Source organism: Cyprinodon variegatus, unplaced genomic scaffold, assembly GCF_000732505.1.
Source record: "Cyprinodon variegatus isolate N-32 unplaced genomic scaffold, C_variegatus-1.0 Scaffold93, whole genome shotgun sequence".
NCBI lineage: Eukaryota > Metazoa > Chordata > Actinopteri > Cyprinodontiformes > Cyprinodontidae > Cyprinodon > Cyprinodon variegatus.
Window position 1 is genome coordinate 1415272 of NW_015150546.1, and position 24249 is coordinate 1439520.

At 41.1% G+C, this 24249-nt stretch overlaps 1 protein-coding gene across 4 annotated transcripts in view; it reads right to left on the reverse strand.

Moving 5' to 3' along the window:
- nfib (nuclear factor I/B) overlaps nucleotides 1–24249 on the reverse strand; it is an 86038-nt gene that overhangs the window by 23177 nt on the left and 38612 nt on the right. For 3 of the 4 annotated variants that reach the window (XM_015373852.1, XM_015373853.1, XM_015373850.1), the window contains exons 3-6: nucleotides 9035–9091; nucleotides 6622–6690; nucleotides 2603–2729; nucleotides 150–265 (exon numbers count right to left, since the gene is read on the reverse strand). In XM_015373852.1, the coding sequence (XP_015229338.1) occupies nucleotides 150–265; nucleotides 2603–2729; nucleotides 6622–6690; nucleotides 9035–9091 (369 nt within the window). The remainder of the gene's footprint in view (nucleotides 1–149; nucleotides 266–2602; nucleotides 2730–6621; nucleotides 6691–9034; nucleotides 9092–24249) is intronic. The other variant, XM_015373851.1, reaches the window with a different exon arrangement.

Here is a 24249-nt window from a genome sequence, read left to right on the forward strand (position 1 = left end):
AAAACTGGGGTCACAATTAACACAAGTTCATCCAAAATGAATGAAAACAGATGAGAAAAACATTTCCTGGTCTCTGTTGTTTAGCTGCAATTTATCCATCAAACTTTTTCTATTAGATTAACCGAAGTAAAAGAAATTGTGAAAAATACCTCCATCTCTGTCGTGCCAGTTTGCCCGGCTGGCTGGTGAGTTGGGTGACGAGTAGAAATCGGGTCCAGTGGGGCTGGTGTCCATGTTTTCCTCCATGTTGGTTTTGGGCCTTTTGCTGCGCACAGGTTTTAAGTTTAAGCCTTGATGTCATCATTAATTTTTTGAAACACAAATCGCATAATTTATGGAAGATAATAACAGATGTTTTCTAAATGTATAAAATCTACAACTGCATCAATTTACTTATGTACCAACATGTTGGACCAGAATGCTGTGTAATAAAATAAAAAATCTTACCATAAAAAATAAATGACAAAAATGTAGACCATTCAACCCAATGGGTTGATGTATTGTGTACTGACAAGTATTTCTACCAATTATTTATATTTCTACTACTGATATCTGGTTGAAAAAGATTGTATTTTATTCAAATTGGATAAAAATGGCTCTAAAATTTGTACAATCTAATATATTTCTCATAAAATCAGGTAGTTTATCAATATCATACCGTGCTACATAACTAAACTGGGAGAATAACATGATGAGATGTGCAAAAAATATATTTCCTATGACAGTGAGTACCTGGTGGTAGACAGGATAAGCCAGAATAATTTGAAAAGCTTGGAAGTTTATCAACAACGACATAGTGACAAAGTTGGCTCTGTGTTGATACACAAAGGCAGCAATTTGGTGAATATGAAGGCAGGTGTTCAACCAAGGCAGGGTCTGGTTGATTCCTGCTATAACGCAATAATGGAGACTGGGAGCTGCATCTGGACAGTTGGACCCAGTCCTTCATGTAGCCACCCTGTCACTACAATGCCTATAGCGCTCTTTGCCCTGTTATTTCCACTGACAGCCCGTGCACACATAGCAGGGTTTTATAAAAAGATCTCCCCTGGTTTATGGTAAACACTGGAGGTTTTTAAAAAAAAAAAGGTTTTCATCCACACCAACCCGCAGAAATACGCAACTCAGCATTGAGCAAGTATAAAAACCATAGTTGCACATGTGTGACACAGGACAGCAATAGTTGTCACAGACAATGATGCGGTGGACATTAATTTTTTTTTTTTTTTCATTTATACTTTGGTTCTAAACCTTTGTGTTTGTACAATCTTCACTTAGGCCATTTTTTGGATAATATGTTTTAAGGGACGTTTAACTCTGTTTTTGTGTGGCTGGAAGGCAAAACTGTTTAAAAAAGTTTAGTTTTTTCCAGATATCCTGCTATGTTTGGACAGCCTCTGAGTCATGTGTGGTTAGGGGCAGCTCATGCAGGTAAAGACAAGATGACTATGTCATAACTTTATTTACCCCAATACAGAGTCTGTGTCTCGAGCCACAAACTAGGCTACGTTCACCCTGAAGTGACTCAAATCCAATTGTCTTGCCCACATGCAACCTGGATCTTTATATGAACCTTTTCAAGGCAGTCTGAACAACACAGATCCGATTTTTTCCAATGCAACCCAGGCCACGTGGCTATGTGGTCCTGAATCCGATACGAATCTGATCTTTTCAAATGAGACCGGTATCTGAACAGCTAGGTCGCATTCATATATAATAAAATAGACTAATATAAACTAAAACAGATTAACGTAAACTAACATTCTAACAACAGATAACTAAATATAACAAAGGATAACTTATGTTAAATTAGCATGTTTTAATTAAAATAAGTACAATCATAAGACAGTATAATTATTCTCGGTTACCTAAAAGAATAAAGTAAGAAAGACTAAGTTAAATGTAGAAAAATCAACTGAACCAAGAAAAAATTTGCTAACATAAACGATGCTAAAATAACCTAAAATTAAATCAGAAAATAAAAGTAATACTAAAGTTAGCCAATTTACAACAAATTGAGATTGCCAGGACTGAGCTAAGATAATATATAAAAAACCTGAAAGATAATATCAAAATGAACCTGATTCAAATAAACAAAACTAAAGAAATAGCTTTAATAGAGATGCATTCTTAAAACACATTTTCCAAAGGTACTTTAATGCCACAAACATCCTCATAAGAGCAGATGTTCTAATTTATTGAATATGACTGAGGTTGGTTAAGCTTAGTTTAGCATATTGTCTTTCAGTGTTTTTATAAGCTTTACACGCAAATCATCATACTTTTTTGGATAACCAGCAAAATGTGTTTCGCTTTAAACTGAGTCCCAGAAATAAATGAGTTATTTAAAAATAACTTAAAGATGAGAAAAACTAGGCCAGTATATATAAAAAACATCTAAGCTATATTGACCTGAGCAAATAAGGAAACATATAAGTTAAACTTCCCAACATAGAAAATAAGCGTTTTATGTTTCTTTCGAGAATGGAAATTGTTATCAATTTCTAAGCATATAGCAAACAAAGTAATTATAAACAAGAGATATCTTTAATAAAAAATCCCTTAAGCATATTGATAAATGTGTTTTGTTTTAGTAACTCACACCAACCTGCCGGGCGGAGAGGACAGGGAGCGCTGCAGTGCCACGCTGGGGTTCAGGTCATGATAGTAGGGTTGGCTGGGCATGTCAGCCATGGAGAAGGGTACCGCTGCACCGTGGGTGATCGGCACTAAAGATGACACACACAAAAAAGTCCAAGGTCACTGTGCTGCATTAAAAACTATAACTTTACCCTTGTATCTGGAAGGACAAGAATTATTACACAAACCAGCGAATTTTACCACCAAAAATTTGCTTGTTAGGTATTTAAGGTGAGTGAATGATGCGCTTAAGTGTGATACATCTTTAAGGCCTTTTCTTCTAGGCTTGCTTTTCTTCCTATATATTCCATATATGTACTTTAACAATTGGTGTCATACACAGGCACCGGATCTGGTCCAAGTATTTGTGAAAAAGAAGCAAAAGACCAAAACAGAACTATACATTACAAATTCTTTTATGCTTTTTTTTTTTTTTTAATTAGTAGCATTTAAAAACGTTACCTTGTAAAACCATCACTCCTGTGCAGAGAGGGAGAACCAGCATTGAAACGCTGCAATGTTTCCTCACACAATAATTTACGATTAAGAAAAGGTGTAATTTTCCGCGTGCCGTTTTTAGGTGCAGGGATATTGTTTCAAGGAAGGCCATGCGTGTGTTTACAGAACAAAAGGGGTTCGCCGCCCATTCTCTCCCCTGTCTCATGCTTTTCCTCGCATCACTGTGTGGCCCGCGAAGCCGCCTGCAGCTCGAGTGCTCGGTCGGTTTGGAGTGGATGAGAAGATCAAGTGTGTGGCGCCGTCTGTTGTGGTTTGAGGTTCACCACTGGCACGATCCGATTCGCCAGCCTCCGCCCTGGCAACCCACTGAAGCTTTGGCAAAGGCCCCTACCCGCTGCTACCCATACTGAGCTGTCTGTGCAGGAATGCATCCGGCCGGAGGAAACTTATATATAAGATCATTGTTGTAGTTATTTTGTTCTGTATTCATTGGTATGCAAAGCCAGCCTTCTATCCTGGCTTTTATTCTGAAAATAAAAATACAATTATTTACCATTTAGTGCAGCATTCCATATCAGCCACCCTTTTCTTGGGTTTTGTTTTGGAAGAAAAAAAAAATTTTGTACTTGAACTTGATGCTTGTGTTGCATTAATGAGTCGAAACGTTGGGCCACAATTCGGCCTTGAACTCCTTAGCCCCCTTTGATGGACTTCAAAGAATGTCTCGACAGCTCAGAGAGTCGGGAGAGGAGCGTGATGACGGACGAGCGGCTGCTCAGATATCTTCCCAGGGAGCGAACTGACTGAGTGAGTGACAATTCCTGTGTGTCCGGCGACCTTTTTAAAATTCCAGCCCGGCTTTGCTGGAGCCGGCCTGTGTCACATGAGAGCAAATGTGGCAGCTCAGAGGCCATCTGGTCAGAGGGCAAATTAAACACTACACAAAAACACGGCCTTCCAAGGGATATTCTGTGTCTGAGCAATGAAACGAGTAGTTAGTGCCTTTCGGAGCACAAAGCGACACAATGTGGCTCATGCTCTTGCTTCAGAAGTATTTACTGTGGATACATAAAAAGGTCAGCCTTAACGGCTTTCAAAAGTTTGCTGCTCCATTATGCTAATATTCCAACTTTTCTATTATATAAATATTATATAGACTACATTTAAAGTTGTTCTTTGCTATTTCTAGTTTCAATAAAGTCTATTATGACTCTCTTCTAAGAAATGATTACTTTTTGACTCATTTGTACCTCTTTGCTGACCTTTTAACCTGATTTTTGAGCTTCACTGTATCATTTGATACAATGAAGCTCAAAAATATCCATACCCCTGGGAGATTAAGGTTGAACATGTTTGTTCTTATTACTAAAATTTATCCAAAAGTCAGGGGGGGAACTCGCCAAAGTCCTGATTTAAAGCTTATTAATACTCCATCAGGGCAGCTAAAAGTTAGGGTGACAACCAGCCAAAAAGATTTGAAGCTAAATTGTTTCCATCAGTATTAAAATACCGGTAAAAAGAAATGATAAAACATTTCCACCACTTTTATGTTTTCTTTTTAACAGTTTCACTTCAAATCATTGGCAAACGTTTGGGTTAATTTGAATCCAAATTTGCTAGGGGGTATGAATGGTTTTAGACATAACTGTATAGGCTTACCTCAAGTTAGCAACAGCTTTTTGTCTGTGGCTGAGTTTCCGAGTGAGCAAAACTATGATGGTATTCTGCCAAATTTGAAAAAGCAAGGTTTTGCAATTTTTGTATTTTCATTAAATAAAAGATACAATTAAAGTTGCACAAAAATACATGGTATAAATCCCTTTATTGCCCCAGAGTGGGGAAATTCACTCTCTGTATTTCACCCGTCCCCTTGTGGAGCAGTGGGCTGCCATTGTGTGGCGCCCGGGGAGCAGAGTGGGGTTAAGGGTTTTGCTCAAGAACCCAGATTGCAGACTGTGGGGATTAAAACGGGTACTTGCAGCTTTCTCAGAGCTCAAGAACACTGCTCTAACCCACTAGGCAAAAACTCTTCATATGAATGTTTGTTCATGCAATAACTAAAAAAACACATGAGATATATCAATAGTTCAGCCCCGCCATTATCCTTCAACTGTTTCCAGTGTTCATCTAAGAACTGCAGATTATGTGACGTTTGTGATGAGAAAAAAAAAGGTTTTCATAGCAGTTTTTCATAATATAAGACTTTTAACATGACAAAAAAAAAATCACCTGATTGAATTTTTTATTGAAGAGTGTTTTCTTTATTATTGGTTATCTTTTTTGCAGTTTTTCCATAATTAAAATTTGGATAGTTTGATGGTTAATGGAATAGCACCTTTTATAGGTATGGAAAACTTAAATGTATCTATTTAGAATATGTTTAGGATGTTAAACAATAAAATCTTATGCTTGCGTAAACTTGAAGGCCATATTGTCCTGTTTCGGACACCACTGTGGAAAAATGGTTATAGTTAATGTAAAGAATTTATTACATCTTTAGGTAGAAATCTATTGTACATCAATGGAAAGTTCTCTTCCTTGAGCAATGGCAAGGATGAATGAGCCTGTGAACAAATCAGGTTTTATAAAGAAAAAGTTCAACACTCTGATACCTTAAAACTGCATCAGGGAGATTCATTTCGCTAAACTGAAAAGTAAAGGGGACAGAACGCTATTTACTTTGAGGTCTTGTCAAGAATGCCTTCATACTGAAAGTGATTTCTTAAGCTAGTCATATAATCTGAGCCTGACTGCAGCCTCCGATTGTCCTGAAAGAGCACTGACATTCCTGACTATAGAGCAGGAATGAACCGCTGGAACTGGCTGCTGCATGCTGCAACACACAAGCCACACAGCATCGGCATGTTTCCTTTAAATATAGGAGGAGGAGCAGGAGGAGGAGGAGGAGGAGGAGGAGGAGGGGGTGACTGGAGTCTTTGTGCTCCGCAGGCATGTTTGCTACAGTTGCTGCCTCAGCTCAGAGTCTGCACAGGTAAACGGTACCTTGACGTGCCCCCGGCTGTCAGAGGAATCTTTGGAGAACAACCGTCAACAGCTCTGTGTGTGTGTGTGTGGGTGTGTGTGTGTGTGTGTTGAGGCCCTGAAGACAGCTGCACACTCAAGAGTTATCCTAAAGCAAAGGAGACTGGCTAAACTGGATTCGCCGCAGCACAGCTGTGCGCAGTGATTTCAGTTGGTACCCAGATTACAAAGAAAAGCTGTTTCTTTTCTTTTCTTTTTTTTTGTAAGGCAAGGGCTTTTCTGCGTCAACTCTTACAGTTTATATGGAAAAACATAAACCCACAGCTTTCTGCACAAACGCTCAGTTGCGTTTTTAACCTGATCACACTCATTTAACTGCTATGTTAGTCGATGCAATTTGACTCTGACATCAGCTCTGATGCACCTGTTACACTTTCTACACGCAAACTCTTAAGACTGTCCAACTACGTCAGACAAGCTCAACAAAGAATAAATTGCTGCAGGTATGCAAAGAGGAAAAACATGGAAGCATGTACTCACTTCTGGAGACTCGCACCAGCTCTGCAACACTGAAAACTCCTGATTTGATGAAGCTGTCCTCCAAATACACTGCAGAAACAGAGGAGATAAATGGACATCATTACAGCTGAGAATATAAGTTCAGCCTTTTGAGAAATTTTACAAGATAACTAAAGAGGAACCAAAAGGAACCATATACATGTGGATTTGATGAAAGTAAAATATAGACTCGTAATTTCAAAACATTTACTAAACTTTAAAATTTACATGCATCTAAGTTAAGATATTTTCCCCCAGATAGCTATAAATACAAAAGCCTTTAGTAGTCGCCCAATCAGTAAACAGAAACACCTGTGTGTAATTTAATTTCTGGGGACCGAGCAAAACGGGACAAACTCCAAACATCGAGGATCACCCTGGACTAAAATTACATCCAGATTATAAAAACTTGGATAAAGGCAGAATCATGGATGCCTTTCATTAGCAGGGAAAAAGAAGAGGGTGAAATAATGAAATATATCCAATTGAAATATATTTGTGTGTAGAATAGCCAGGTCATAAAAGGCATAAGCATGATTGACCATTTGTGGACAAACTTGAAAAATAACGATCAAAATGCTCTCTAACAAAAATTATAGTCTCTAGACCAGGGGTCACCCACGTGGGGAGCCCTCTGCGTCTTCTGTAAACAGCGCAACTAACCAGTGGCCTAAGTTTGAAAATGTATTTTATTCTATTGCTCATCTTATGTCCAAGCAGGATCTAGAAAAAACTAATTCATGCATTTAGCTTTAGTAGAATTCATTACTGCAACAGTATTTTCATAGGTTTGTCTAAAAAGTCCATCAGACAGCTGCAGACCCCAAACGCTGCTGCCAGTGTTCTCACTAGAATGAAGATAGTAGAGCACATCAGCCCGGTTCTGAAGTCCTTCCTCTGGCTCCCTGTAGTTCAGTGAATAGACTTTAAAATCCCGCTGTTAGTCTATAAATCACTGGATCAGCTCCTCAATACATAAAATATCTGTTTTCAGTGTATCAACCTCCCAGACCACTCAGATCTTCTAATCCAAGCCTACTCTGTACACCCAGAACTAGAACCAAACATGGAGAAGCAGCATTTAGTTCCTATGCTCCACTTATCTGGACCAAACTCCCAGAAGACTGTAAAAGTGCTAAAAGCCTGAGTTCTTTTAAGTCAAAGTTAAAAACCCATCAGTTCAGAGCTGCCTTTGACAGTTTGGAAATCTTCCACTTAACAATAATTTTCCTACCATGATTTGGTTTACGTAACGTAAAAAAAACTACTTTGAAGCTGGTGGTTTAAAACGTGAAAAAAAGAAAACTTAATAGGCTATGGCTAAGTTTACAAGAAACCATATATATATATCCTGATTAAAAAAACACATTTGAACAAAGTTAGTGGTATTTTAATCTTATTTCTAATCACGACAATGCACAAAGTGATTTATTTTTTGTTCTCCTTAAATCCTAAATCCTGTTTAGAATATTTACCAAAAAAAAATCAGATTTATTTATGAAAAAGAAAAACTCCTCTAGTTCTTGTGGATTTCATGGTTCAACGTTTCTCTTCATCAGTCGAATTAATGTCAGCCCTTACATGTATATAATAACCATATCTGCAGCTCTGGTGCACTCACTGACACCTGTTTGACCCAGAGGGAATTAGCAACAGCAATGAGAGTTTGGCGGCCAAGCAAAGCAGCCAAACAGGTCTCTAATAACCAATGCGGTCTTTGCTATGATTAACGGGCCGAGGTCAATCAGAACCTGCCAGAAAGACCTAGGAATATCTCCACTGGCACCTACGAAGCACAACGCCGCTCGTAAGCCAACATTTTCTGCAAGGAACCGTGCCACCCACTGAGGGCCTCCAAAGCCTGAGTCACTGGCTCGCCTTGCATGTTTTCTTTGGCACCAGCGTCGGCAGAACCTGCTCTTGAAGTACAAAACTAATTATACTTCAGAAACTATTTGCATTCCAACATTGTGACGACACGGCACAGGTCAGACCGGGGGAAAGTACGTAGACTATACCCCGTCTTTTGTAACATTTAAAATAGAACTGTCCCCGTGTGACGCGTTCAGTTCGATCATAACAGGCGAATTCGATTTTGAAATAGGAATTGTCATCATTTAGATTTAATGCGTTGATTTCATAAGCGCGACAATGAGCGTGTTGACACAAAAACCTCCGCCACACATGATGTGTTTTTTTTGCAGAATTGACAGCAGCTCATGCCTCTGCACGTAGGCCTGCAGCCCTAAGAGGCACGCCGCTGTTCCCGCCTGCCAGTCACGGCGTTCCCAAGCAGGATTTAGAGGAGGTTTGGTGTACATAAAGCTTCTGCGTCCCGGAGAGGAACAATGAAAAGATGACAGGAGGGTGGGAGGACGAGCGGCGCTCCACATACCTGGAAGAGGGGTTTTGCCTGGCTCATTGTTGCTGGGACTTCCTGACTGCTGCGAGTCTGCAGACACAGAAAGAAAAGGGTGGAGGGTTAGTATAGGAAAACACTTAATGAATCTGGACATTTGGAGCCTTTTGGATCCGAGGTTTTCATAGTATTGCATTATTTTAAAGCGTAAAGAAAAAACATGTGAGAAAAAATACTTTAAACATAAAATAAGACAGGAAGGGTTCCTCTTATCTACTGTACCAGTGAAAAATGCTTTTGTACAGCATAATAATTAATAGAAAGGAGCTCAGAGTCTGATGAAGGAGAACCTTAAAGTTTTCTCGACTTCATTATTTTTTTTTAGGGGTTTCAGGGGAGCAGGGGATTCAGAATGCATTCGGCCCTGCTGTGCAAGGTACAAGCACAGAACATTAGTGGGGAGGGAAAAAAAAGGGGAAGAGAGGACAGGGAGGGGTGGAGAAACACAAGGAAACATGAGTTGAATTCTTTCCACCAGCTACAGTGCGCAGGATTTGGTATGACTGACGTCTTTTACCTCAGGAGCCTCAGCAGGAAGCAGGGAAACAGAGAAAGGGGGCGGGAAATACAGTATATCACTCCTCTCTAGTTCAAGGTCAGTCTCTGACAAGTGCTAGGATCTTTATTCTTCTTCAAAAGTTGTAAAACATAAAAAAAACGTGACATAAATCGCTCTCAGATTTCCACCTACAGGAACAGTGACTCGGGGGTTTTAAATCGGACCGAGTCATTCCAAGGGGTTAATGGTAGCGTCCTGAGAGGGAGAAGGACTCCCCCCCCTCACCGGCCTAAGCCCACACATGGCCCCGAAACAGAATGAGAACCAGAAGGGAGATTATCATCTACACCTTCAACATGTGACGGCTTTAACATGAGAGGCGAGGAGGCTGCAGCGAGAGACGGTGAACTCAGATACCCTCGCCTTGCAAAAACACCCGCTTTCCCGTCGCAGCTCCTATGAGCTGTGTAATAGGGAGGAAAAAAAAAATGGTTGGTGGAGGGGAAGGGAGATGGAGATGGGGAGGCGGGGGGGGGTCCAAAGAGATTTATTCCTTTCTAGTTCGCTCTCCGTGTCGCTCTCCCGCTCCGTCTTGTTCCCCTGCTCCTAAATTTGACTATTAAACAGCGCTGCAAAAACAGAATGTTCTTGGCTGGAGCTCAACGATGACAAAGTGGGGAGGGGGAAAAGGACCATACATTAAGCAGAAAATATCATCTATTTTCAGCATACTTAGACCTACAAAACAAATGAGTAATGAACAAGTTAGAGACTTTAAACCTGCCACCAAAACAGGTAAAGGAATGAGCCTAAGGTGATCATTTCCATTGGAAGAGATCTGAGGGGCATCACATACATGTTCTGCTTTTATTCAGTCCTGGGAATAGACTGGAATTTCATATTTTTAGCTTAGATTTGCCTTATTTGTTCAACCTGACTAACTTTTTTCAACCACAGACACAATTTTGCATATCTATATCCGAGGGAAATGTAAGTTCACTTTATTTATGTTGCACCAAATCACAACACCTGTCATCCCAAGACAGTTTACAGAGTCAATTCAATCGCATCAAACTCGAAAATGCTCAAACATTTAATTTCTATGACTTATTTGGGTTTGCACTAAATATCATTTTATGTAAATGAATTGTTTTACAATGGGCCATTTAATCTGCACTGAATAAATGTTTTTAAATAAGCTGGATTTTTCTAAATATATATTTTTTTCAGTGTTAAATTATACTCCTGCAATAAACATTTTAACATAACATTTATTTTAAGGATTTTTCTAGCAATAGAATAGGAAATTACTATTTTGTTTTTCAGAATATGCATAGAAGCTGCATCAAAAAAGTATTGGAAAGGCTAAGATCTAAGAAAATCCAGTTTACCTAAAGATAAGGCCTCTTTAACGCAGTATTGGAGGTTCTACATGTCAAGTCCAAGCAGTTCCTTTGTTTCGCATCAGTAAAATGATTTCTACATGCAAACACACTGTTTAAATGAGCTTTTGTTGGTAAGTAAAGGTTTACGTAGACTTACTGTAGCATATAAAGTGATTGCAGGGAACTTGGCATACGCCCCCACCCCTTTCGCCCCCTCTTTATTCCACTTTCAGAGTCATCCATCAGTCTACTTATACGACTGCCAACTCCTGCTCCCCGGGAAGTGCTGAGAGGGAGCGACACAGGCGGGCGGAGAGAAAAAGAGCAGCGGCGAGGTAAAGAGAGGTGGAGCAGAAGGTGGGAGACGGGGACGTTTCGGCACAGTTAGATCAGATCAGAGTTTTTTTTTGCATTTTGTTTGTTTTTTTCATCTTCCCCTACTTCTCTGTGAGCCGAACAGGCAAGCATGACAAAAAGAGCAGATGGCCTCGGCAATTAGAGATCGCAGGCAGCATCTTCCAGCATGAGGCCCCGCTGTAGCACCAGGAGAGACCACCTGGATGACTCAAGGTGGGATGCAAGCATATGGCACATCTGCCAGGCCTGCACCAGAGCCGGGAACACCTCCCCTACTGCATTACATTCTACCTTTGACACAAGAAGGGCAGCATTACGCACTCTTCTTTCCTCCCCACCTGGGATCGTAATACATTTATAATATAATATAAAAAAAAAAAAGAATCAACTGTTTCTCATCTGGTATGAATTTCTTTAGATCAAAGCGCTTTTTTTTATAGTTGTTTTAAAGCCATCATTAGAAAACTGGTTTGTTGCATGTCGGGTTATTTTTATATCTAATTTTTTTTGAAGATTAGAGACAAAAAATACATGAACTAAAAAAAAAATCGAATGGACAAATACTTATAAGTCAGGTCACAGTTTTGTTTATTGAATTAATGAAGTAGATTCACTTTTTCTTTTATTTAGATGCAGGAAAACTCTGGGTTCATTTTTCTTCTTACGTTTGCTCAGATACAGTACAGTGGAGACCTGAGTTATTAGGAGCCTGGGGCCCTGCTATGTCCATCTAAAAGGTGTCTTTTGCAGAAGTCCGGCCAATCTGATAGTCTTCAAATAAACAGTAGTGTAACCTGTAAATAAACAGTTGCGGTCGAGAAGTCCCAGCTTTGCCCTGAGAGCTTGGCAGGGCCACATACCACACACACACACACACACACACACACACACACACACACACACAGACTCACAAACAGATAAACACACGTTTGCTCTTTTCCAAAAACAACATTTCTTGGCACCCTCCATCCCCCGCCACTTGTTTAAATAAACAGACCGGTTCATGAAGGAAGGGGAAAAACAGCAACGCGTTTGAATCAGATTATCTGCTGTTACTCAGCAATAAGGAAAAGAAAAAAAAGGAAGGGGGGGGCTTGGAAGGGAGCAGCAGAAGAGGCTTGTGGGTATTTTTGGATGTGTCCACGAGTTCTTACACCTTCTTGTCCGGTGGGATACTTATCATACCACTGTAACGATTAGGGCAATTAGTGGTAATGGCAACAGAAATCTGGCTCGGCAAGAAAGTTTCTGAGTGCTTATGAGGTTTTCTCCACACCCAAGTGTGTTACTCGCCTGGATTTTATAATCACTGAAACACTCGCACACTCTGGCTCCAACCCACCCTCCTCCTCGATTTTTTTGGCTCTGAACCCATTCCGTTCCCACCAAGTTGTGGAGCACATACGCACACAAACATATGAAGAGAGTGTGGGTTAAATTAGCCACATAGTTTGGGAAACTTTCTCTCCTTCTTCTTGTTATTTTTTTTCTCTTCTCCTTCCCTAACAGGAACGGCGCGAGTTTTTCTAGCCCGCAAACACTTGCAGACACGTTCAGAAACAGCAAAGCACGCACGCGCTCGGCTCGGTCCCACGCACGCCCTGCAGATGCATACCGCTGTCGACATTTCAGGAGGAGAAAGCCTGTCTGGCAGCCATTTTATATGCCGAGCAGGGTTCTGTGCACATGTATAGCGCTCTGGCTGCCAGAGGCGCGGGTCCCGAGCCAAGATGCATTTCAGCAGCCCCGGGGAGGCGAAAGGGGGTGGGGGGAGGTGGGGGTGGACTCCCGGCAAGGCAGGGAGAAAAATATCCACCTAATTATGGAGCAGCTCTGATGCGTAATGTTTCGACAATACATCTGCTCCTGAGTAAATATTTGAGGCGACCAAACAGACTTTCTCCTCTTCCGGAAAGTTTGTCCTTCCTTGGAAACCTGCAGGCGTAAGTGCATGTGCAGGAGGGCCACGCCGCTCTCTGACTGTACATGTGCTGGTATGTAAAGTGTGTATGTGTGTGTGTGTACTTTGCCTCATGTCCTCTTGTGCTCCTGGTTTCTATCATTCACAGCTTCGATGATGACCTCACACTGCTTGGGCTGGATTCCAAACAGCCAGCAGAACCTGCTCCCTTCTCCCAGATCCTTCTTTCTTCTCCTCGCTATCTGCCTATCGCTGTCCCTGTGCCTGCAACTGTATCCCTTTTCCATTGTATCTTTTTCACGTGTGTACATCTACTATTCAGTGTATCTTATCCGCCGAAAAGCTCATGCTACATCTTTTTTTTCTCCTGAATTTTCTTCCCCTATCTGTCTTCTATTTTCCTTTAAGGTTTCCATCTGTTTTGGTGCCCCCCCTTTCCTCGTTTGCCTTCTTTATTAAACAACCCCCCGTCCCTCTCTCATTCTATCTCTTTGTCTCTCTATCTTCGTCTTTTTTCCCTCCCTTGCGCTTTGTTGTCTAAACAAAGTGGCCTTTATCAGGATGAGCTGCAACCCAAACAACCCAAACAAAAGATATGGGCGAGAAAATCTGCCCGCAGAAGAGGGAGGATCTTATCGTGCCAGCCTTTGTGTGCCAGCCTGCCAACTGCCGATGCCCCCCGACCGCCGCCAACCCCTCCCTGATCTCATAAACACAAACACCCACACATTAATATGCCAAAATTTGGCATCGCTGCAACGAGCTGGCACCTGACCTGGCCGAAAGGAAAGCGGGGGGTGACAGGAAGACGGACCGCTCAATGGAGGGTGCGCCATCTTTGAGATGGTGTTCTCAGACAAGCTATAAATCAGGAGCTGAGGTGCATTCTGCGCTTCAGATATGCTTTATCCTTCAGCTTTATCCAAACACTTTACCGATGCGATTTACCACTCAGGATTCTACTGGCACTGATACTGAACCCTGAAGAGCGAAGGAAGCCATCTTTTCTCATCAGGCTGCAAGACATACAGCTAAACATATCATTACAGGTCAAATAAACAGTAAATAAGCTGAGCTGAAACCTTTTAAGACAAAACAAGACTGGTTTCTTGACAGAGAAAGTCATCTTAAATTCCATCAATAAGATAAGTCTCCATTTTCATATCGTTGTTTTGTGAGGATCTGTTGCCAAGTCAGTGATTCAGCTATAAGGGTTTGCTTCGTCTTTGCCATCTGCCACCTTTTCTGACCATCTTGCCTGCATTGACTGTTGTTTTGCTATTAGGATCAATAAACCTGTAGTGTGAGTATGGGAATGGAACATACCCAGATGAATTTGAATTTATCTGAATTTGGTCAAATTTATTGTAATTATTTGTTTTAATTTGTTGTTGTTAAGCTTCAATATAAGCCTACACAGTGCTGCATTCAGAGTAGCATCTGTTCTTAAACTGAGCTTAAAAAGCTTTGTTTCTAAACACTGTCTCTTCAATCAACATCCCCAGAAGAGGTTTATAATTACTGATTGAAACATAATGCTAATTATTCAATTAAAATTTGAACAATGCCTTAGATCTGTAAGTTTATAACTCCTGTTTCAAAGGAGCGTTATTGTGGAGTCAGTAAAGAGCATTCATGAACACTATTGTTTAAAAATAACATCTATAACCACCCTGATGATAAGAAATATCTGAAGATCATTGTCTTATCTTCCGTTTGATTATCATCGTTGTGTCAGAAAATGTAGGTCAATGCACCACATAGAGCAGCAGGTGTGCAGAAAACCTTATTTAAACAGTGTTAATAAGTCCTGTTTCCAGTACTCTACAGAAATGTGGACCAACAAACATTCAGTGTTGTTTTAAACAGAGCTTATAAACCCTACCGATGATATCGTGACAAATAGCAGAGTTTGAAGCATTATTAGTAGATCGCTGTGCTGCTGATCTTTTGCAGAAGTTTAGAAGACAACAGAGGGAGGGTTAAACATTTACCGGAGAAGACGGTTAAAGCTTGGGGTTGTGACAGAAGCTGTGGACAAACTGGTTCTAAGCTTTCCTTTCGATTGCATTGTCAGGGATTTGTTTGTGCAAATAACAGAAACTGTTCAAGCTTATTCTGAGCTTAATATAAGATACTCTGCACAGGCTTAAATAAATAACAATGGGTCTCTAAGTAATTTCTGAGAATGTCGCTCCTGCAGCAGCTTTACGTTCTGTGACACCGTAATCATTATCCAATAAATGGAACAAGGGAGGTATTTCTTGTTGGCCTTAAAGAAGCACCTGGAAGCCTCCCTATCAAATGACGTCTGATGAGAGGGGGAATTCAGGTAGAGAAAACCACCACGACACTCAGGAACACACACAAAGATTAGCGTGAGGGGAAAAAAAGAGGGAAAGTGAGAGGGGCAAAGTTGAAACGTCTGCGCAAACAATGAAATGCTACCGTCTTCTCTTTAAAACAGACACCATAGACTTGTTCAGTGAAGCGGGAGGGACACACACACACACACATTCAGTGGGTTTGACAGAGTTTGAAGAAGTATGGAATCAAGTGGGATCCTAGCCCCGACAGGGACAATGGGACCCGAGCGCAGTGTATGTATGAGCAGGGTTGATTGTGCGTGACCCAGCTCACTTTGTATCTTTCTGCATCCATGTTTGTTCCCCCCCGACAAGAGCAAGCTCAGGCCTTCTGCTGTCACAATGTGTCTGTGTGTGTGTTTGTTTCTAATCGCTGCATGCTAATGTGGGCGAAGAGCGGGCCCTCTTTCTTCTTTCCCCCGCCGAGTTTCCGTGCCTTCTCCTCTATAAACTCTCACGGCAGTGAAAAGAGGAGAGCGTTTTAACTGAGCCAGGAGGACAACAGGCTCCTCATTGAGGTCACCAAACAGCGTGGATGGGGAGGGAGCTCATTCTGCAGCGAGTGGGGCCCGAACAACGAGCTGAATGGCCCGGCGGATCATTAGCCTCACCGGCCAGGGATGAGGACTGGAGGAAAACCTGACGAGCACAAAGCCAGGAAACTAAGGATGCAGATGAGGGTTAATCCATCCAAATTCAACTTCGCCACCTTTTTAATTTGTGATGTAAAGTTTACCCACCTCTGAGCAGATGTATGCATCGTATGTGTTGGCGGCCTACAACGGCGCTAAAAAGCAGCTTCCATTCATGTAAGTCGTGCTACATTTTAAATGTACACGCAGTGACATACAGAACACGTGTGCACAAACACAGAGGCACGCACCCAGCATCCCGCAGAGAGCTACTGCGCGCCGCGAGGTGCAGTCAGCGAGCTGGCTGCAGACAAACTACAACACAACGCGACACAGTGGCTCATCTGTCCGATGAAAAATGAGCAGGCTGGTCTCCAGTCAGCACACTGTGCCCCCGCTTAATGCTTCCACCTCCTCCTGCTCCTGCTATGTTTGCCCTTTTCTCACGATGTGGTCTTTCCTTTCGCTTATTTATTACACTCCTTTCTTTTTATCCCTTTCTGTTCCTGTCACTTTGCTCTCAGCTTGTTGCCCTAACGGGGCTCTCTTTCACAAGAACCTGATGACCGTATTAAGAGGTTTTTTTTTTTAATATTACTATCCCTACAATTCCAAAGGTTTAATGTTCAAGCTTCTTAAAAGTTATGGCTTTTTCATGTGCTTGAATACCAGCAGCTTATTGTTCTAATAGGATCTTTAAATTTAACAAAAAATATCATAATGTAATAATATTCAACAGGAATATTTCACCCTCAAAGTATGGTTATACACACATATAAAAGCTTATTCTTTAAAAATATACATTCTTTTTAATTTGCTTGTTCAACTTTTCAGACATTGTCTGTTTGGAAAAGCAAATGTTTAATGACAGTATCTGAGGAAAAACTGGTTAAAAAGAAATTAAAAGATGACATATTTTATGCCCAAAGGACATCTAAATTGCAAGTGCTAGGTGAAAAGCCGTAATTTTCTAATCGTTGAAAAGATGATAAAAAGTTTTATTGGACTAAAGTGGGACAAAATTAGACCGACCAAACGCCCAATTGTCAACAACTATGTCTGGACTAAATCAAGACTATGAAAGACTATGATGTTTGGTGTTTTGAGGGGAGAGTTCTCTGGAAGGTCTTTAATAATCAAAGCAGAGGAACAGTTGTCCTAAGATTGACCATGACGGTATGCTTAATTTGCCATTATTGGCATGGTAATGTAGGCTACGTTTGGTATTGCTCTTGTCTGATTGTAAAACACACTTTTTTGGCGCAATTCAAAGGAAAAACATCCAATTTAAAGTTCTGTTAGGCTGTTTGTTGGTTTTAATTTTTCAAGTATAAAACAGAGAAATGAGCTTGCAAAATACTTTAGGACGGCATAATAATTTTCATTCAAATTATTTTATAGCTAAAGAAACAATGCATAACTTTGTCCCAAGTATTAGCTTAATTTAAAATACATTTAGTGAATATTCAGCTCAATATATAGCATTTAGCATGTGTAAAACATCTGTGTGAGGCTGACAGTGCAGGAATATGGTACTGAAACAAAGTTAAGCATTTCTTATTTTCAACATCGTCATATGACATTGTTTCGCCATTGTTAGAATCATCACCTTAACGCTACTAATCTTTCACAAAGCACTGGAAACAAATGTAGTTCAGTCCAACAGCAGGTGACCAGGATTTTACCATGATTTGGTCTTTACCAAACTGGTCCTCGTGGGAAATGCTGTCTTCCTTCACAAACAAAAAAATACAGCTTTTTTCTACTGGGTTGAGCCAAAATCAACCATACTGAAAGTTCTTTAGTTCTACTTTAAGTGTAGTCTCTTCTTTCATGTCAAATAAACTTTCTCTGTATATTTATACTGCCACATAATTGACTTTACGAACAATTACCTAGTTCGGATCCAAATAGTTGCACAAGGAGTAAAAAGAATCTACCTTTGCAAATATTATTTGACAGACTTTACTGGCAGAAGTTTATTAAATGAAAGTTATGAAGGTCATTTAAAGTTTGACACTTTAAGATTGAGGTTGAAATGTAACAACACAATAATATTCATCAAAAACACTTATTTCTACAGACAAGTAGAGATCTTTGGCACAAGATTGTCCACATCCTTAACTTAAATAGCTGTTCTCTCTTAAAATATGGAGTTAACATATGTATAACTTTTGTTAAATTTTGCATTTTAATTAAATCATAGAGTCAACAAAAGGTCTGTGGTTTTGAAAGTAATAATTGCATGTGAGACTTTATCAATTTGCATGTTGTCCTAGGGTAAGCGACTAAAGTGTGGTCTCATCATTCACACGTCTCGTCTGACCCGTGAGAAAGAAAAGGAACCTTGCATCTGTGTTGAAACAAAAGCCCCATCAACAGCCAGACTTGCATCTTTCTTTTCTTTTTTTTCGGTATGCACCAAACAAACAATTAGCTTTGTTGCAGTGTAATTGACTGGCAGGACCGGCTGGCATTTACATTCGCCCGCTGTTGCCACCCTGCCATTCGGCGGTCCCGGATGAAAGGGAATAGGGTCCATTCGAGGGTGCGAGGTTGGCCACGTCTCTCTTACTTCCAAGCTCTTTTTTTTCTACCCTGGTGGCAAACTTCCAAGCAGGAGCATTTCTTTTTTTAAGGAAGGAGAGAAGGGCGGGTGGAGTGAGGACGAGACTATGGATTTAATTATGCATGCGTGTTTTCCCATTCATTGTAGCGGTGGGAAGGAGAGACGCAAGGGGTGTAACGTGGGGTGGTTGAAGGGGTGCGGAGGGGGCCAGACCAATGACATTCCGTCGTTGTAGTCCTCCTCCTACACACAAACACACACATACAGGGAGCAGTCTGGGAGCGAGCCGCTATAGGCTAATGAGGTGACACTCACCGTCTGGAGACCAGCCAAAACAGTCCATTAACTCCTAGCCAGTAGTTAAGAGGAGAAGAAGGAGAAAGGTGGAGGAGGGGAGGGGGACAAGAGGAGGCAGATAGGAGAGTGGGTAAATGGGTGAGGTAGGTGGCTAGATGAGGGTGGGAGGAGTTTATGGGGAGGTGGCTCTGAAATCTCAGGATGTGAGAGTGGGGGGTATCCCTGCAGTTTTGTAGTTGTGAATGAATCAGTGGGGCGGCTGAAAGAGGGAAGGGGGCTGTGCACGAGCGTTCACTGCTGCCGATTATTCTCTGAGGAGAAGTGTGTGTGTGAGTGCGTGATATCCAAAAGTTGGTGGGTAGCAACAAACGAGAGAGGCCAACGAAGACAGAGCCAAACCCACCCCCCTTGTCCTGTTCCCCCCCCCAGTCAGCTAGACAGACCTTTGACAGAGGAGCTCTGTGATTCGCCTCTTTCATCTTCAGAAAACCCCCCTGTCCAGTCGGATAATTATGAGACAAATGCACCGGACCCCTGCTGCTTGAGTGGCAATGGGCATTGGAGGCCAGAAACAGAGAGAGAGGGTTCAAACCTGTACGTCTCGACTAGCCCAGAGGGAGGAGGGACAGAAGGAATGAGGGATGGGATGGCGGTGCGGTAGGGTGGGTATTAGGGGGTCTGGGAATTTCCTCGCTCTCACAAGAGAGACAAGTTGGTTCATAGATCATAGATCACAGACAGACCGATGGTGCTAACGAGGCTTAACAAGACCTTCTCTGCATACTTTCTTCCAATCTCTTTGCACAAACATAACTTTAAATAAATGCAGATTGAAATACTGTACACAGTTCCACGCAAAAGTAGGAAAACATCTTGGTTTTCTTGTTTTTGTTTCTTTTTTTAACAGATTTGGTTTTATATTGGTCTCATTCTATGGTAGAGCAGTCTGTTTCAAGGTCTCAATCTTTTTCAAGGTCAGGCTTTAGAAAAGTTATCTACAGCAGATGAAGAGTATATGAAAGTTGACACAGAAAATATCTTAAACTGGATCAGTTCTCTAACAGTCTTTTAGGAATTACCGTTTGTGGCTATAATACTATTTTATATTTGACAATCTTTGATGGCTGTCATAGATTCAGAAAAAAAAAGAACCTGGACCTATTACCAAGCCTAACAATCTACTTTTAAAGTTGTTGGTTTGCTTTTCAGAGTTCACCCCTTTCCACTGGAAGCTAATTCACATCTTAACAACAAACACTTCCCTCCTACAAACTGTGAAAGGGTAAAAAGGAAGTCCAAGTCTCAAGCCTTTGAAGATCTTTCTGATCTGAATTATTTAAAAACAAAACAATCAGTTATTCTTAATTTAAAGCTACCTATTTAGATACTTTTACACCAGACTGGGGTATGGGAACACCAGATTTCTAACTATCTGTATAAGTGCATGAATGAACTTGCCCCAGTAATAAATTGTCCGTTTGATGGAGCTTTATTTGGCACTGATTAGAAGCAACAAGTTGCTATTCCTGCTTTTCTAACAACTCTATTTCACACCAGTATCAAGCACTGATTGCTTTCAACAAGCAATACCTGCTAAATGAAAAACAATTCTTATAAGCATTTCAACCTTTAAACACAGCAGGGTCAGAAAGAGCGGCTGGTACATAACCTTGACTTCTTGACAGTTAAGTGTAAAAGGCTCTGATACATCGTGGACAGGTTGCCAGTGCATTAGAGGGTATCAAATGCATGCTTTTGGGTGTTGGAAGGACGTTCCTGAGGAGAACCAAAGCAAGCATGGTGGGAACAACTTCACATAGAAAAGCAATGCATTTAACCCTAAGACCTTTTCGCTTCAAGAAATAACATCTGCACCATCATGCATCCTGCCCTTTGAAGAAATTCTGAACTAATAAATTAAAATGTCTTTCACCTACGGTATATAGCTACTCATTAATATTATTGTTTCTCACTTTAGTTTATGGGCCAAGTTCAGAGACAAAGTCACATACCTTGTGCTTGCGCAACACTACGTCGGATCGGCCTCTGCCTGTGATGTGTCACTGATTGTCAAAGCTTACCAGTGCGTCATGACTAAGCCAAAAGGGCTTCCCACTGGCCGCGACTGGGCGCTCCCACTCAGGGCAAAAAAAAAAAAGAAAATGGCTCTCCTCCAGCTGGGCAAGAGGCCACCGAGGATCCCTGCCACCCATCGCCGCTGTTTGCACGCTCGCAGCCGTGCCAAGCGAGCGGCAACAGCGAAACGCACACAAACACAAGCCCACGCACACCTTTAAACTTGGCAACATGGAAGGAATTATGCGATCGTAGAATGCCACCACATCTAAGAACAAATCTTGGCCTGAAACAGACAAAGAAAACAAAGCGTGCACTCATTCGGACAATTTTGCTGGCATTGCTCCTCTGGAAAAGGATATAGACTGAAGGAGGTGGAGGATGGGGAAATCAACCACAGAGTTTAATGTGTCATTACAAGCATAAAAACAGACTACTGATGTTGCCAACAGATGTCGAGCTAGTTTATTTTTGCCATTACAACTCCAGCCTGGGAAAGAAGCAGCAGGTGCAAATGGTACTTTCTTTTTTACTATCCAAGCTAGTGTGCTGCTGCATCATCATTTCTACTCATTTAGTACGAAAACATGCATTCTTCTGGAGATCTCACCTCTATTGTTTTACTGCTGAGTGTATCCTGTCAAGAAACAAAACCCGAATATTAACTTTTGACAAGCTTGTCAGATTTAGATGCAAGTGGATTTTCCTGAAGGAAAGAAAGCTAATAAAGATCTTTGTGCCTAACAATATCCACATTTTCCCCTACCTCCTTATCCGGAATGGTTTAGTAATGATGGAAAGCTGTGCTAACTCCTGAGGCTGTAAGCTGTTAGGATGCGGCAGGGCCGCTGAGGACCTAGTTGGTGGTTTAAAAGCCGGCTGCATGCCGCATGGCCAGTAAAACCCCTCCTTTCCTGTTAATGAGCCTGGAGACAGTGCTTTCAGAGGCCCCCGTCAGAGCCGGCCCAAATCAAAGCGTTCGAGAAAAGAGAGGCTCCAGGGCAGGCGGGTTCATTTGGGGGTAGTTAGACCTACTGGTGTCTCCACTGACACAAAAAAGTAGAATTTAGATAAAATAAAGAAACTATTATATAAAAACATCAGGAGTTGGTGCATCAGGTATACTTATTTGGTGAGGTGGATACCAGGAAGTAATAAAACTGTACCATGTAGGAAATTCAAATGAAACATAAGAAAGGGCGATGGTACTGGGTCTGTCAAAAGCTCATGGCATTGGCAGTACTCCAAAGACAGTAAAACTCCTTCTTCCCTTGCAAATCTTTTAACTGACAGATACTATCCAAGCAAAAGCAACAAACGTTTAAAGTGGAGAGGCTCTGCCTTGCACCACAATAGCCCAATATTCACAAAAAAAAAGTGATCCATAAAATTGTTCCATTGCTGATTCAGTTTGGCCCAAACTTTGGAATGCTCTAGTATTTAGACGTGACTACAAACCTAAGCTGCTTGATTCTTATTTTAAAGAGAAGATGTTTTCTTATGGTAGCATTTCTTAAGAAGCAGTTCTCCAGTATTTTTTTCTAACTGCATTGCCATCAACTTCATAATTTAACAAACAGGTTTCTTCTTTTAAACAGGAGTTTTTCCTCTCTACTGTCACTATATGCATGTTCAGTGTGAGGGATTGTGACAATTCAACGACAAAATGCAAGCGAAATTGTTGCCGCAAGCTCATCCAGGAGGAGCATGTCTTGCAGGTCAATGACTTTATGAAATCAGCTGGTTTTCCATGATAGAAAATGTTAACAAATCTCACCTTATTGTCTCTGTAAAGTGCCTTGAGATGAAGTGTGATCTGAATTGGCACTATGTAAATCAACTGAATTTAACTGAATTGACTTGAAGGTGGTAAATGAAGCTTGCAGAGCTAGGAAATGTGACCTCTGGTATTTCCTGTCTACCAAAAGATTCCTTGATTCCTACTTAGGAGAAGATTTCAGAAAGTCTTAAAGTTTTTCCAATTAAGACTAATCTTTCTACCCGTAAAGATATATGCAACCAGTCATAGGGAACAATTGCTTCTATCAAGTCAGAGGGGATGTTCCCCACATTGACATTATGTTAACACACACCTGCATGCTTCATGTCAATCCAATAAAAGGAAAAGAGATCAGAACCACCTGGATCAACATGATAAACAGAGAAAACTCTATCCCACATTTGTGGCAAAATAAGCAGACAACAAATCAACAAATCCTTTCTTTGCTACCAGGGCCTGCTAGGGAAGTAACAACATGTGGTTTGGCTTCACAGAGCCAGCTTGCAGAGGAAAGCAGAGAGGCGCTAAATTGATATCAGATTCTGTTGTTTGGGAGTTATAAACAATGTCATCCACAGAGCAGGCCGATGCACGGTTTGCTTGCAAGGTTGGAAAACATTACATCAGCAGCCTTTTGCAGCCAGTTTAATGCCACTGCCTAGTGGTTTTGCACATGCAGGGTGAAGCAAAGCAATACCAAATATGTGTTACAGTACATGTTTAAAACAGTAAGACAGTTAAGTGAACAGAGATTATTTAAAAAAAAATACATAACCAGCTTCGGTAGAAAATAAATTAACCATCAAAAGAAATTCACCCGTTGCGCAATGTTTCAAAGTGAAATTATACAATGAGGATAGCAGGAGGCATAAGTTGGTTCTTATCTTACAATTCAAGCCGACACTTGATAAACCATTTTTTTTTATACTTAAATATTTTTGGCCGGTTGCCAAAGACTTTAGCATGGAGCTCTTGTGTTGTGCTTCCAGGTACCTTTCATTCAACATTTGTTGCTTTCTTGTTGCTCTTATTATGCTGAAAATCTTTGAATCTTGCAGTTCTGTTACTGCTGTGGCTTTTTTTCCCACGCAGCTCTCAAACTATAATCTCTTAAAATATTTGCACGGATGACGGCAGCACTCGGCTGTTTTGACACAAAGCGGCATGAGCGGATCCCAGCAGTCACTTTTTCCATCGGGTCGGGAACAGGAATTCCCCTCTTGCTGCTTTTCCTTGTAGCCCCCCCCCCTCAATAAGCCTTCCTCCTCATCCTCAGCTTGCCTAACATTTGTCCACTGGAACACACCAC